At 44.7% G+C, this 16761-nt stretch overlaps 1 protein-coding gene across 1 annotated transcript in view; it reads left to right on the forward strand.

The window, feature by feature from the left end:
* The window catches only part of HFE2 (hemochromatosis type 2 (juvenile)), a 3609-nt gene extending 3442 nt beyond the window's left edge, over window positions 1-167 (forward strand). Inside the window, exon 6 of the mRNA XM_014532325.1 lies at window positions 1-167. Coding sequence (XP_014387811.1) covers window positions 1-167 — 167 coding nt within the window.
* Window positions 168-16761: the final 16594 nt, after the last annotated feature.

Consider the following 16761-nt stretch of genomic DNA (forward strand, 5'->3'; position numbering starts at 1 on the left):
CGGTGGAAGACGCCTACTTCCATTCCTGCGTCTTCGACGTTCTCATCTCTGGGGACCCCAACTTCACCGTGGCCGCGCGGGCTGCGCTGGAGGACGCCCGCGCTTTCCTGCCGGACCTCGAGAAGCTGCACCTCTTCCCGGCTTTGCCTTCAGTAACTAGGCCCTGAGCCCTGGGTTGGGCTGGACATGACTGGGGGATAGAGATTGGCAGGGACGAGCAGAAAGAATCGCTGAAGGGCCCTGGCCGGTCTGGCTCAGTGGATAGAGCATCCGCCTGCGGACTGAAGGGTCCAGGGTTCGATTCACGTCAAGAGCACATGCCCAGGTTGCGGGCTCGATCCCCAGCAGGCAGCCCATCAATGATTCTCTCTCATCATTGATGTTTCTATCTCTCTCTCCCTTCCTTCACTGAAGGAATCAGTGGGGACTGGGAGACACGTGAAACAATGACATTTATCCAGAGCTAGACAAGGCTGCAGCCAGCGGTGTGGAAATGATCGTAGAATAAGGATTCTGGGGGGTTCTGCATCCCAGACGCCCTTAGGGACTCTGCACCACCAGTTTCCTGGTCCCCTTTCCAGTCGGTGAGCTGCCCCAGTCCATCTGCTCCTGAGCTCACCCCTACCTACCCACCAGCTTAGAGGTTAGAGTGGCCCTGAGGATCCCTAGAAAACGGAAAGGTTGAGACTATTAACAGGAAAGAACTGAAAGAGGAAAATTTGATCGTTACCCATAAAAACACAATGGTTTCCTCTGGGGGGAAATGGTTCGGGAAAGGAATTTATCTGATGAACATAGGAGGGTGATGTGTTTGGCTTTCTGGGTTCAGACGTGAAGGGCGCGGGGAGGGGGGCGGTGTCTGGATCTTAGTTGAAAGGAACCTCTGCCCTCGGAGAATGGCACAGGCAGGAAAGAAGCCATCACCCCGCCCCCAGCTAAGCCGCTGTTAAAGCTGTGGGTGGTCACTCGGCCTCGCTGCCTGCGCGGAATCTCTTCACCGATGCTCCAGTGAGTAAAGACCAGGTGCTCACAGAGGGCGCAGGAGCATCAGACACGGCTTCTGCCCTCGGGAAGGTCACAGGCTACTCACTGCATTCTACAGCACTGGGCGTTCTGCCGGGAAGAGGGCTGGAGAGACTCAATAATGATAATAATAATAATAATAATAATAATAATAGGTATAGAGGAGATGGGATTGGAAGAGACCTCTGAAGGTCGGGTAGGACTTGCATTGGTAAGGACCTTCCAGACAATGGCAACCTGAGTGAAGCATAGATTCATGATTCAGTGAAGCAACCAGCGACCTGGGCAGGAAGTAGAGGAATACCAGGGTACGGTGGGCAGAGGACAGATTGTGAAGCGCCTTGAGAGCGGAGCCAAGGAGTTAAATTCAAATAAATTCATTGATGGGGGGCTTAAAGCCTGTCAGGCAAGGCTCTGAACTCAGGTTGTTGTGTTGTGAATCCTCACCTGAGGATATTTTCCCACTGCTTTTCAGAGAGGGTGAAAGGGGAGGAAGGAAGGAGAGAGAGAGAGAAGAGACACATCAATTGGTTGCCTCCTGCACATACCCAACCGGAAATCGGACCCGCCACCCTTCAGTGCCTGGGCTGATACTAACCATTTAGCAGCCAGGGCTGTTCTATACACTTTTAAATTATTAGTTCATTTAATCCTCACAGCTCTCTAAGGAAGGTAATATTTTCATCTCTATTTTTACATAAGGGACCTGAGGTACAGGAAGATTTAGCAACTCGCCCACAGTCATGCAGCTAATAAATGGCAGAGCCAGAAACAGAACCCAGGCAGTTCAGCTCTACAGCCTTAACTAGTAACTAGACCAGCAGTTCTCAACCTGTGGGTCGCGACCCCTTTGGCGGTCGAACGACCCTTTCACAGGGGTCGCCTAAGACCATCCTGCATATCAGATATTTACATTACGATTCATAACAGTAGCAACATTACAGTTATGAAGTAGCAACGAAAATAATTTTATGGTTGGGTCACAACATGAGGAACTGTATTTAAAGGGCCAGAAGGTTGAGAACCACTGCACTAGACTGTATTGAAGAGGAATCCGAGAGCCACTTGGTTGGGAAGCTGGGCAGAAAGGGGAGCTGTGGCAGGGCTGCCACCACAGAAGCGACCTCTTCTTCTGTCACATGAAACCCCAAAGGAGAGCGGGGGCCGGGGGAGCCTGAAGTTGAAGGAATCTAGTTTGTAGAAGAGAAGACTAGAGAATAAAAGCTATTCTCGTTCAGGTCTAAAGCTGCTCTGAACAAAACGACTTAGGAGGTAACTTTTATATTCAGTACGTCCCCCTCTTCTCCTGGGCCTGTCCCTCACCTACTCAGGTGTTGACACTATGTCGCCCCTCTTCTCTCAGCCTCACCCACCTGCCCATTCTCCCCAGAACACATCTACACACTGGCCAGTGCCTACCAGGCAGGGTGGCTATCGGGTCTGCCATTCCAGATTTCTTTTGCAATTCTCCATCCCCAGCTCCTCCTCTCCACCTGCTCTAAGGACCACAGCCACTCGGCCATTCCATCAAAGCACAGTCTCATTTCTGAAATGACCTTCGGTTAATCTAGATAGAAAGTAATCTGTTCTAATGGGAGGAAATGGGAAGAAAAATATCTAGGGCTCTCCCTTCCCATTCAGATAACAGGCATTTTCACTCAAAGCATCTTTTTAAGAAACTGCTCCTTATATTGGTTCTCTTAACTCACCAGAGTCGCTTTACCCCTCCGATTTGGGAATCGCTAGTAAATTAAGAATTGTATAGCCAACTGGTGAAAGCAATGGTTTAATGACCCCTGTCAGGTAACCCTGCTTCCTTTGCCCAAATTTAGGGTTATCCCTCTTACCAATGCAGGACTTGAAAAGGGGTAGGTCAGCCTGCGGGCTGAGAGTCCCGGGTTGGATTCTGGTCAAGAGCACGTAGCTGGGTTTCAGGCTCAATCCCCGGCCTGGCTGGTCAGCGCAGTGCAGGAGATGACCTATTGATGTGACTCTTGCACATGGATTTTTCTCTCTCTCTCTTCCCCTCCCCTCCACTCTCTCTAAAAATCAATGGGAACATATCCTTGGCTGCGGATTAAAAAAAAAAAAGGGGGGGGGTGAGGGGAAGGGAGTCATTCAAAATAAGCACTTGAAAAGATGCTCCACATCTTTTTCACCAGGGAAATGCAAATCAAAATAAAACCACAAAGAGAAAATACCACACCCGTTAGAATGGTTACAATGTAAAAGATTTGACCAGGTCAACTGTTGGCAAGGCGTGTGGCTCTCAGACTCTGCTGGTGGGGATGTGAAATAGTATAGGGTGTCCCAAACTTCACGCAAGATTTGAATTTTGCCTGAGCATTAACAACAACAACAAAAAATAAAAGCCTAATTTTACTTGATTTATTGAATCAGATTCTAATATCTGTTGCCCTTTGATTTCAATCCCTTCAATTTGATAAGCATTACCAAGCACCAATTATGGCCCAGGAGTAGGGACAACGAAGACCACGGCTTTGTGTATGTGCCAGCAAAGCCGTGGAGGCCATTTACCTGATGTGCTAGTCCATACATAACCCTATACTGTATACTTTATGAATCAATAAAAAATTACAACTTTTAATTATAAACCTGTGTTTTCTATCAAAATTACTTCTTGCGTGAATTTTGGGACACCCTATATGACCACTTTGTAAAAGCAATTGGGCAGTCTTTTTAAAAGCTAAGTAAACACTCACCATATAGTTGAAACATTCCACTCCCGAATATTGACCCAAGTGAAACGATAACATGTTTCTGTGCAAAGACTTGCATACCAATGTCCATAGTTGTCTTGTTTGAAATAATCAAAAACTGGAAGCAAGCCAAATGTCCCTCAGTAAGTGAATGGATACACCGATTGTGGTAAACCCATACAACAGAATACCACTAAGCAATAAGATGAAATAAACTACGGGTCCACACAACATGATGAATTTCAAAATAATAACGCAAGTGAAAGAAGCCAAACAACAACAAAAAGGAGTACTTACGGTATGCTTCCATTTATATAAAATGATAGAAAGTGCAAACTAATATAAAGTGACAGAACAGAGATCAATGGTTGCCTGGGAAGGGGTAGAGGGAGGGTGGGAAGGAGGAATGGCCAGCGTGGCTCAGTGGTTGAGCAGCAACCTATGAACCAGGAGGTCATGATTCAATTCCCGGTCAGGGCACATGCCCAAGTTGTGGGCTCGATCCCCAGTGAGGGGTGAGCAGGAGGCAGCCAATCAGTGATTCTCCCTCATCATTGATGTTTCTATCTCTCTGTCCCTCTCCCTTCCTCTCTGAAATCAATAAAATAATTTTTTAAAAAGGGGTGGGGGGAGGATGGGAACAGGCTCATATGTAATACTTTCAACAATAAAGATTTTTTAAAAAAGGGTGTGTGTGGGGGGGAATGCCCACAATACAAAAAGATATTTTACAAAAAAAAAAAAAAAAAGAAAAGAAAGAAAAGAAAAACAGGGGGTGGGGCATGAGGAAACAAACATTTGGGAGTAACATGTTCATTATCTTGAGTGTAGTAACAATTTCAGGGGTGTACATATGTCATAATGTTGCAAAAGACCAAAGAAATACCAAGCACGCTTCCTAGAGAAAGGGAGGGACCCCGTTTATTAGCACTAGTGGACTCCCGGGAATAATTTCCAAATCAGAGTGAAGTAACACGCAGAGAGCCTGTCTGTATATATCCCGCTGGGGTCTTTGTCTTGCAGATATGGTTCCGCCCCCTTGTGGGCTTACAGGAAGGCCCCAGGTGTTGGGGGTCCCCAGGCCATATCTGCTGATCTGTCCTGGGGCCAGCGATAATGACCTCCCCCCGCCCCCCAGGGCAGTGCATTGTTCAGTTTTTATGGCCTGACACACCTTGCAAGACCAGTTTCCTCCTCAATAAAACATGAAATTATACACTTCAACTATGTGTACTTTATCATATATCAATTATACCCAATAAAGCTGTAGATTTTTGTTTGCAAGTGGGTAACCAGCTTTCCCTCTTCCTCTGATGGATCAGAAAAAAGCTTAGAATGACCAGAACATGGAAAGAAAGTAATAAGCACAGACTTTCCTCCTCCTAGGAACACACAGAAAAGAAAAAGACGATGGGGCAAGGGAAGAGAATATCTAATGATTTTATATTCTCTCTTCTAACTCTTGTCCTAAGGACCACATTCCTTCCTCCAGATTGTCAGAGACCAGAGAAAGGACATTTCCTGGTTTAAAAACATCTACCCTGTGCCTCATAATTCCGCCTTTCCACTCCACCTACAGTCAGCAGGTGGCGCTGGTGACTAAAAAGAAGTATTCGGGATGAGGAAGGTCTCCAGGAAAAAGAAAATTAATTTCTCAGGTTATCTGACATGTTGCCCATTTGAGAGAAAATATTAATAAGCAGTTGGCGGAATTGTCATTTCAGAAATAAATTTAAGATAGGTGCATAGTACACTAGGTAAACTGTTTAAATTATTATAACTTCACAACAGAGTTGTTCAAGACATAAAACAATCAAAATACACTACTTGGCTCCACATTTACGCAGTGATAATAAATGTAAACAGCCCTAGCCAGTTTGGCTCAGTGGATAGAGCGTTGGCCTGTGGACGAAAGGGTCCTGGGTTCAATTCTGGTCAAGGGCACATTCCTGGGGTTGTAGGCTCGATCCTCAGTGGGGGGCATACAGGAGGCAGACAATCAATGATTCTCCCTCATCATTGATGTTTCTATCTCTCTTTCCCTCTCCCTTCCTCTCTGAAATCTATAATAATAACAATAATAATAATAATAATAATAATGTAATACTGTCCATTGATGTAGCCAAAATTGTGATATAACTCTATTGGAAGGATGAGGTAAAAGAAAAGGGAAGGTAGGTATACAATGGGATGTAAAATGCTTAAAATTTCAATTACTGTAACAAAAATAGAGTAGGTATGTCTAATGTTTCTAAATTAAGAAATAAAAGAAACATATAGTTTAGAAATATAAATAACAGATTAAAAAGCTGAAATTATTGAGAGATAATTCAGTAAAGAGACCTGAGATGTGCTACGTTTTGTGTATTAAATACTATATGATTTCAACCACATTATGTTTCCTTATTTTGATTTTTCAAAGAGAGGGTATTTCCACCTTAGCCAGTCCTGAGCTTTCCCCCTTAACTTCTCAAACTTGTGGGCACCGCAACCACTTCCCAGATCCACCCACCTCCTCCCCACCCTCCTCATATACTTCATGGCAAGCTCCTTCCCACATTTTTTCTCAAGGAAAGAGGAGAGTCCAGTAAGTACAGTTCTCAAAACCAGTGCCAAGCAGCTGCGCCAGCACGAAGGGGGAACAGAAGACAGGACATTAGAAAATAAAAGTCCTTCCTTCATTTTCCTGCTGCTCCCAAACCAAATTATTCATCATCCTCCTGACAGTTCATAGGAAGGAATAAGTTAAATATGTTTCCTGAGATAAAATTTGTGTTTGAATAGAGGGTGGGTTTTAAGAAAGAGAAAGAGAAATCAGAAAGGAAAACTAGATTCTGCCACCACTATGAGCTATTTTGGAATCATTTTTTGCTATTGGTTCAAAGAACAAATAATTTTTTTTAAAATATATTTTATTGATTTTTTACAGAGAGGAAGGGAGAGAGATAGAGAGTTAGAAACATCGATGAGAGAGAAACATCGATCAGATGCCTCCTGCACATTTCCTACTGGGGATGTGCCCGCAACCGAGGCACATGCCCTTGACCGGAATCGAACCTGGGACCTTTCAGTCCGCAGGCCGACGCTCTATCCACTGAGCCAAACCGGTTTCGGCCAAAGAACAAATAATTTTAATATCAAGGGGTTTTTGTTTGCTTTTTAAATATATTTTTATTGATGGGAGAGGGAGAAGGAGAGGGAGAGGGAGAGAAAATGATGCAGGCCCCCCACTGGGGATGCAGCCAACAAGCAGGGCATGTGCCCTGACCAGAATTGAACCATGACCTCCTGGTTCACAGGTCAACACTCAATCACTGTACCACACCGGCCTGGCTATCAAGGGTTTTGCATAGTCAGTCTTGAAACAGCACTGTTCTACTCATACCTCTAAGACACTAGCTAACTCAGATTTTTAAAAAACTATATAGTCAGTCTTGAAACAGCACTGTTCTTCTACTCATATCTCTAAGACACTAGCTAACTCAGATTTTTAAAAAACTAATCAGCCTCTTCATTTTGCCCTTCTACTTCACCTCATCCCAGCCAAGAACTGAAAGCCCTGTTGCTAAAACTATAGCAACTGAAACGGAAAATGTTCTGCCATAATTTTATTTTCTCTTTGTGAAGGTCACTGACCTTCATCTACCACAAACAAGCCTGCAGCCAGGGAGGAATACCATCAGCACAGGAGAAGCAACCAAAACCAGAAGGAGGGGCAATGGCCTGGGCTGTGTGAGCAATCCTATGGGTTACCGTTTGCCCTTCTTTAGAACTATTGAAGCACCTAAACCAGGGGTCCTCAAACTACGACCCGCGGGCCACATGCGGCCCGCCGAAAACATTTATCCGGCCCGCCGGGTGTTTTTGCCAACGCTGCCTGTTGCTTAGCAGTCGACTAGTTTTTTTTTTTAAACTATAGTCCGGCCCTCCAACGGTCTGAGGGACAGTGAACTGGCCCCCTGTTTAAAAAGTTTGAGGACCCCTGACCTAAACTGTGCCAGGCCATAAGACAACATGGTTCCTATCTTTGGGGAGCTCAGTTTAGTGGGAATAGTCAGATAAACATAATTACAAGATAAACCATCAATATGCATAACATATAGCCCTGCCGGTTTGGCTCAGTGGATAGAGCATCAGCCTGCAAACTGAAGGGTCCCGGGTTCAATTCTGGTCAAGAGCAGGTACCTCGGTGCAGGCTCAACCCAGAGGGCAACCAATCGATGTTTCTCTGTCTCTCCCCGTCCCTTCCACTCTCTCGAAAAACCAATGAAAAAATGTCCTAAAAATATCCTTAGGTGAGGAATATATATATGTCCAACATGCTGTAGGAATACAAAGGTGACAATTAAGTCTAAACAGAAGATGTCTTAAAAAAAATCAAAGTAGAAAGATCTTCGAACCATATAAATCAGATGAATTTTGTCCTAAGTTGTGTGAACTTGGGCAAGTCATTTGAACTCTCCGAATCGCAATATACACTCTACAAAACATCTGCGGCCTATCTAGTGAGAGTCAATTGCTTGTGCAATTTCTTTCTTTTTTTTTACATTGATTTTAGAGAGGGAGGGAGGGGGAGAGAGAGACATTGATGGGTTGCCTCCTGTATGTGGGATCAAACCCACGACCTTCAGATGCAGCGGATGATGCTCCAGGCAACTGAGCCTCGCGACCAGGGCTGGGCAGGTCTTTATAACACACTGTACATTTGTCTCTATGTTCACTATACATGTTATTCCCAGAGGAAGCATTGTTAACTGTCAGTCTGGATAAAAAACAAAACAACTTTTAGCATGTGGCTTCTTCTCTCAGTCATGAACACCATGTTCCTTTCTCTGCTTCTTTTTCTCACAAAGAATCATCTTCGCCTCTCAGGGAGCCGTTCGGGTCAAGTTTCAAGTCTCTGAAAACCATCTGTGTTTTTGAGATCAAAGAATCACCTTCGCCTCTCAGGGAGCCGTTCGGTTCAAGTTTCAAGTCTCTGAAAACCATCTGTGTTTTTGAGACAATTCTTGGACTAAGGATCTTGACAGTACATTCACTTACCCACTGGGTGGCGGGGCTGAGCCAACTGGATTACTGAATTGTGTAAGAAAGAAAAAAATTCTCAGAAAAGGGGAAGTTGGGTTAAGCACGCAATGTCCTGTCTTCCCTCGTGCTTATAAACATGAACACCGTCCAATTTTCCCCTCACAGAAAAACAAACCCTCACCCCTCACCGCCTTGCCACCCTCGCTCTGCTACACAATTGGACCGGAGCCTCTGAGGAGAGACCGGTTATGTATGTTACAGTGGAACAGAAGGAACTGAGGCTGAGGTTTAAAAGCAACAATACCAGGTTCCGCATGAGTGGCACGCTGTGTGGGAGGCGGTCAGACGGACGTGAGCAGAGCCAGGACGATGGGCCGGGCACAGAAGCTCGCCAGGGCAGAGAACCCTGGGAGTCCAGCAGAGGACAATTGCAGGGTGGGGCCTCCCCTCCAGGGTGACCTTTGCTCCCCTAGCATACGGCTGGCCTTGTGGTTTGGACCCCCTTGACCTTTCCTCCCTAGGGGAACATTTAGGCCTCAGTTGTATTTCAGCTCCAGGCCCAGAAAAGCAACACAACCAGAGAAGCAACCCCACGGCTGCCCTCAGGACCAGCTGCATTGGATAAAGATCTGCCCTGGTGCCCACCAATCAAGCCCAACGCTGAAAGGACACACCTGGAAAGCTGCTGAATATGCTATTGGGATCTTCCCCTGGGACGCCCCTAAGCTTTCCACCCCTAACCCTTAGGAGCCCAGCTGGTGTGGCTCAGTGGCTGAGCGTAGACCTAGGAAGCAGGAGGTTGTGGGTCCATTCCCAGTCAGGGCACATGCCCGGGTTGTGGGCTTGATCCCCTGTGGGACAGGCAGTCCTATCGATGGTTCTCTCTCATTATTGATGTTTCTATCTCTCCCTCTCTCTTCCTCTCTGAAATATATATATTAAACCCTTAGGACAGAGGACCCAGGGCACTCTCCCTCCAGGGAGCCTTCCCTTCTCCTGCGTCCTGCCCCTCCCCCTGCCCCGCCCCCAGGTCATTACCATTAGCCATTAGCTTCCACACTCCAAGCTCCAAGGGCCCTTCCTGTACCTCTATAACTTGTATAATCAGCCCATTTCTTCTACAAATTACTGCTTCCACCTCTGTGATTTTATAAATAAGTGTTTTAGTCTTGGCTCTGAATTCTTTCCCAGCCAGAACCCAAGTACCAAGGCTGCTGAGCCCAGGTCTGGTGTGACCCCACGGGTCTAACACCAGCTGCCCTTCCTGCCACCCACAGCAATTCTAGTCCAGAGCCACACCCCTATCGATTCAACTTATATTTAATAATAATTGTACTCTATGAAATGTACTCTGCTAGGTGCTATGAAGAAGACAAAGATCTTTTAAAAGGACATAGTTCCTTCTCTCTAGGAATTCATTATCTGAGAGAAATGAAATTTACATGCAAGTTCCATGTGAGAAATATAAACACTATGCTATGGAATCCCCAGAAGAGAATGAAATCCTCTTGGTTACAAGGCAAAAGATGAGGGGATCGGGAATCAAGAAAGATTTCAGAAAGGAACAGTCGTTTGGCCGTCCACCAAGAAGCAGAGACGGGAGGAGGGCCCAGCATTCCAGGTAGAGAGGAAAGCATAAACAAAGGCAGAGAAAGATGTATTGGAGGAACAGTGAGTACTCAGGTTTGGCTGAGGTATCGGGTACATGCAAAGGAAGTAGAGAAAAATGAGACTGGACATTTTGTTGTGGGCAATTTGTGAAGGCTTTTCATGGCAAGTCAAAGCATGTGCAGTTGACTCAGTTAAACAGTGGGTTTGGGAGCCTCACGGGAACAGAGAGAAACTCAATTTTGATAGATTTAGTCAAGGTCTATAGATTATAGCATAAATATCAGTTAAAAGCTATTAAAATAATCTAGGCAAAAGTAACAAGGACATGAATCAGAGTGGTGGAATAAGAGATAAGAGATAATTTTAGAATCACTAGAAAGGTAACTTTCATAGAATCGGGCAGTTGACTGGCTGTGGGGATGTCAGAGGAAGGAATCAGAGGCCATTCCTGGATTCTAAGCCTTGATAACAGAGGGAATGCATAACGGTTCCCTTAAAAGAAACCAGGGAAGCCCGGCTGGTGTGGCTCAGTGGTTGAGCATCGACCTATGAACCAGGAGGTCACGGTTCGATTCCTGGTTGGGGCACATGCCTGGGATGTGGGCTCGATCCCCAGTGGGGAGCATGCAGGAGGCAGCTGACCAATGGTTCTCTCTCATTGATGTTTCTACCACTCTCTCCCTGTCCCTTCAGCTCTGAAATCAATCAAAACATATTAAAAAAAAGAAACCAGGGAAGAACTGAATTTGAACACAGGGGCAAGATTCTGAATTCCATACTGGACAAGTTAAATCTGAGATGCCAGCCGGAATTTTGGAGACAGACTAAAGGGATAGTCTAGATTTCTACATGAGTGATGTACAGATGGGCGAACTGAAGAACAAAGCTTGAAGGAAAAAAAGCCGGGGGTTGGGGGGAGAGGGAGGAGAAGGGCCAAAGATAAGCCCTTAAGAAAAGCTTTCAGGGCCACAGAAAAAAAGAAATTACTAGCAAAGGAGAAAGGATAGAGTCCAAAAGCAAGAGGAATGTTTAAATTTTTAAGAGATGGCAGTTTTCAAATTACATAGGAGTCAAGGGGAATGAGGCCTAAAAAAACACTCTAGTTTCCCATGAAACCTTGAAAAAAACTGTCTCAGTGGCAGCAGAAACCACACTAAAAGGGACAAGTTTAGTCAACAGAGAAAGTGGTATAAGTTTGATAGCAAAGAAAAGACAACAGATGGGGTGATAGCAGAGAAGGGATTACCTTTTGTTCATATACTAAGGCCACTTTAAGAAATATCTTAAACGAGTCAGCAATAGAGCTGAACAAATTAATTCATCTCCTCTCCCCAGCTTTCCCTAAATTGGGGGACTCCTAGATCTCTGATCTTTCCTCAATTTAGTAGGACAATGGGTCCCCCAAACATGAAATGTGGTCTTCCAGGTGAGTTTTTTTTTTTTTTAATTTAGGTATAGTTGACACACAGCATATTAGTTTCAGGTGTACAACATAATGATCCAATATTTTTGTATATTGTGAAATGTTCACCACAATAAGTCTAGTTAATGTCTATCACTGTACATAATTATAGCATTTTTTCTTGTGATGAGAACTTTTAGAATCTATTCTCTCAGTAACTTTCAAATATGAGATACAGTACTTTTAACTATAGTCACCATGCTGTACCTTATATCCCCATGACTTGTTTTATAACTAGAAGTTTATTCCTTCTGACTTTGTTTACCCATTTTGCCCAACCCCCACCTCCAGCAACCATCCATCTGTTCAGATGAGGTATTTTTAATAATTAAAGCTAAAGTAGGCCCTGGCCGGGTAGCTGGCTGGTTAGAGCGTTGTCCTGATACACCAAGGTTGTGGGTTTGATCCAGGTCAGGGCACATGCACGAATCAACCAATAAATGCATAAATAAGTGGAATGACATTTCTCTCTCCAATCAATCAATAAACAACAATTTTTTTTAAAGCTAAACTTAAATAAAAGACACCCTCACAAAGCCTCCTTGAGACAACTCTAGATTAAGTATTAAGAATCCTGGTTTTGGCCTGGCCTGCGTGGTTCAGTGGTTGAGTGAACCAGGAGGTCACGGTTCAATTCCCTGTCAGGGCACTAGCCCAGGTTGCAGGCTAGATCCCCAGGGTGGGTGGCAGGAGGCAGCTGACCGACGATTCTCTCTCATCGTCGATGTTTCTATCTCTCTCTCCCTCTCCCTTCCTCTCTGAAATCAATAAATATATACATATTAAAAAAAAAAAGAATCCTGGTTTTGAAGAGTGGCTCCACCAGTTACTAGTTTCATGTCTTAGGGCAAGTCATTTAATTAAAATAATGCAACTGGTTTAGAAAAAAAGACAGCTAGAGTCCCCTTTAATTCTTAACGTTTTAAGTCTTGTCTGAATCCTTTACAGTGAACATCAAGCGAGATACTGTGTGAAAGCCCTGAGGCAGGACCACACATTGGAAAGAGTACATACAGTACTTTATAGATCAGACGCACCTGGTTCAAGCTCTTGCTCTACTTAACAAAATCTGTGACCTCAGGCAAATTACTTAACCCCAAGCCTGATTTCATCAACCCTGAGTCACAAGGTTATTCTAAGAATTAAATGAAATAATCTAACCTTAAATCCTTTCTGGAACAAGATGACAGATGAATTTATTGCCAATGTAAGAAACACTCAAACTTGTAGCCAAACTGATGACAGTTGCTGTTTGTCAGGCAAAATCTCAACGGATCGAGAAAATGCTCTGGAAAATAGTTTTGTACCTTATTTTATAAATTACAGTCAAAAGAGAAGGCGGAAATGGATTACATGACATGTATTGGTGATCGATTAGGGAGGTAGGAGAAAGCAAATCGGCGGCTGGTGAGACCTCTGGGATTAGATAAAAAGTAAAATGATACACTTCTTTTACACAGGTGGGTACAGGATAGTTCACAGTCAACAACATAACATTAGCAGTGAGGGGATCTGTGGCCCCAAGCTACTCTGACATTCCAAAGGAATGTTATTATAGATGCAAATAGACAATAGACAGGTTCAGTTAAGGTAAAGACTGAGTTTTGTTGGGGAAGATTCTAGCCAAGGGCATGACCACCTGCCATGTACTGCTTAAAGAGTTTTAATTTCAGACCATCATCTTATGTGGTTACTTTAGGTCTGGAGTTTGTAAGGCTGCCGTGCAGGCCTTGCCTGAGCTTGTCAGGTTTAGTATGTGGCCCCTCTTCGTCCGCATTCTAAATAAAAAATAATTGAGATAATTACATAAAGTACTTGGTCCTTACAAGTGCTCAATAAATGACAAAAAAAAAAAGTCATTTTGAACTCAAAATGCTACACAATTATTAATGTGTTCTTATTTATCTATAAGTTGGAGGCAGTCTCAATCCCACACTCTCTTTCAAACCTCTATTTGCCTCTATCTAACATGACATTCCCTAGGGGAGTGGGAAAGGGGGGTGGTTAGTTAAGAGTAAAAGGGCCCTGGCTGGTGTGGCTCAGTTGGTTGAGCGGTGTCCTGAACTCTGACAGGTCACTGGCCGGATTCCTGGTCAGAGCACATACCCAGGTTGATCCGATTCCTGGTCAGAGCACATACCCAGGTTGATCCAGGGCGTGTACAGGAAGCAACTAATTGATGTTTTTCCTCACATCGATGTTTCTCTCTCCTCTCCCTTCTTCTCCCTCTAAATTCAATTTAAAAAGAGAGAGAGAGAGTAAAAGGGAAGCTTACTCTTTGTGAAGGTGACAGGAGTGATTAAAAGACAAAGAAAGGGGTTTGTTTTCCCTTAGGAGCTAGGAGTCTTTAGAGTTCTTGAATGTTTGTCAGGCCAGAGGTTAAAGACAAGAGAAATGCAACCAGTCCCTCATCTGACTGGTACCAAGTGCTGGGCGCTTCGCCCCCTACGCAGCCTCCTCCAGTCAAGCAAACAAGTCCCCACCGCCTTTCCTATTGGCACTGGGCCTGACCAGGGCGGGGAGGGAGCAGGTAGAGACGATCGAACTTGCAAAACTGCTGGACTGAGCCCTCACTTTGCTGCTTGCTCCTCCGGGACCTGCCCCTTTTCTCCCCCGCACCCCACAAGTGTTTGCACCCTGTTTTCAAGACAGGAGTTTACAAGGTTTTTTCTTCCTCCCAGCCAGGAACTGAGAAAGAGGAATCCGGGGGCAGATTTTTATCTGAATTCCAGGCTATTGGGTGAAAGGTCGCAAACAACTCTGTCCAGGAGGGTTCCCTTCCAGAACATGCCTTGGCTGCAGGCCTGGCTGGCAGCTGCTGCCAAACCGAAATAGTTTTTTGGCATTTAAGGAAACCCAGACATTTCACAGAGCAAACAAGAGGTCTGTACTGAAAGAAAGAAGAAACTAAAACCCAAGAGAGGAACTTAGAGCAAGAGAAAATCGTATTAAATTTTTTAAAATTAAAAAATTCAATACTTCATAGGTGTGCCCAAATACTTCCCTTTTTCTAAGATGTCCCAACTCAACACCACCCTGATGGACTAATACTTCTTCCATCCCCTCAAAATGTACCTAATTACATATCACACATTATCTAACAACATTGATTTGTGTATTTCTTTGTAATCATTTTGATGTTTCATTTTATGTACACTTTCATGCCCAAACTAAAAATCCTCCCAGAGCCATATATTGAATTAAAAAAAAATTTTTTTTTAGTGAAAGTCACACCTTTGCTACTCCAGATAATTCAATGAATATTGTGACTGACCCAAAACAACTCAGGCCTCATTGGTTAACTTTCTAGAACAGGGTGTTACCTTTAACTCATACACCCTAAGGATCGACATGTTCCCTTTTTTGTTCGTGGGAATTGATGCTGTGTGTGTATATATGTATGTGTTGTGTATGTATGTGTGTGTGTGTTTCCAACAGTCTTGATGCCCGATTCTTGGGCTTAATACTGAGGTCGAATTGTAACTTGTTAGCCTTAGGATGTCAACCGAGTTAGGGGGTTTGAGGAAGGATTCTTAACAGCAATGAAAAGCCTTTTTTTTTTGCTGATAGGGTAGAATTTCTGTATGTTCTAATGCTTTTTACTCACTTCCTCATCTCAATCTTGGGGACATTATCTTCCTCTTTCTAGTACAAGAAATGAGGTAATAATCACCTGATGCCCGACAGGAACCTGAGGGGCTCAAGAATCAAGGAAAAGGTGAAGAATCCCAGCAACTGTGCATGCAAATTTTTCTCATCACACTTGTCAGTTCTCAGGAGTCAGCTCCTGACCTAAGGCATTTCATGGCCAGCCAGGGAGAGGCCCATGTGACAGACAAACGACACCAACACCAACGACGGCAGAGTTAGGGTCTCCTTTGGTTTGACCTATCACCTTCTGATGACCCTTCTGTCTTCTATTTCCTTTCTTACTAATTCAAATAGGTTAGGAAAAAACTTTTAAAAGAGAGAAATTCTTCCTGCAAATAGGAATATGACCATCTCGTCCACTAACACTTTGGTTATAAACAAGAGAACTTTCCTGTGTTTAAATATATATATATTTATTAACGAGAGAGAGAGAGAGAGAGAGAGAGAGAGAGAGAGAGATCAAGTTTTTGTTCCACTTATTTATGGGTCCATTGGTTAATTCTCGTACATGCCTGACTAGGGATCAAACCCACCACCTCGGTGTATTGGGACAATGCCCTAACCAAGGACACACCAGGCCAGGGCGAGAACGGAGAACTTCCCTGCTTTTAACCACCTTGGAGCCTGGGAGCGGGGTGGGCTACAGATTTAGGGACACGCCTTTGATTAACGATTTGAAGAGGCGATGAAGACCAAAAAGAAGCGAAAGTAACCCAGGAAGAAAGGGAAAAGAGTGAACCATCCGTTCTTGCCGCTTTCCTGGAAAAGCAACGAGGGAGATAATGAGAACCTAAGGGTCACGCCTCAGTGAAGAGGTCAGGAGGTAGTTGGGGAAGCAGACACCGTGTTCCCCAACTTTGCAGGTAGGAACTGCAGCGATGAGGGATCAGCAACAGGATGTGAACACGCCCTGACTGTTTCCGTTCCAGAGAACAGACTGCAGGGTACGGGGTGAAGAACAGGGTACAGGGATGAAGAACAGCACAAGGGGGGGGGGTCCCTCCCACACACCCGCTTCCCAAGGACTTGGAAAGAGGTTTAAAACTGGTGGCCGGTTCTCCTTGCCTTGAATGTCTTTGCTTGTTAATAAAGATGCCGACCCCGTCCCCAGCCCCCGCTACCGTGTCCTTAGAGCTGCGGGATAGGTTTTCGCACGACCTGCAGCTGGGAATGCGCGGCGCCTCTGCACCCACCGCCCCGGCCGAGGCGAGCGCGAAACTCCCTCCTCAGCACTTTTCCGTTGCCTCCAACCGCGCCCCAGCCCAG

This window comes from Myotis brandtii, unplaced genomic scaffold (assembly GCF_000412655.1).
Source record: "Myotis brandtii unplaced genomic scaffold, ASM41265v1 scaffold882, whole genome shotgun sequence".
In the NCBI taxonomy this organism is placed as follows: domain Eukaryota; kingdom Metazoa; phylum Chordata; class Mammalia; order Chiroptera; family Vespertilionidae; genus Myotis; species Myotis brandtii.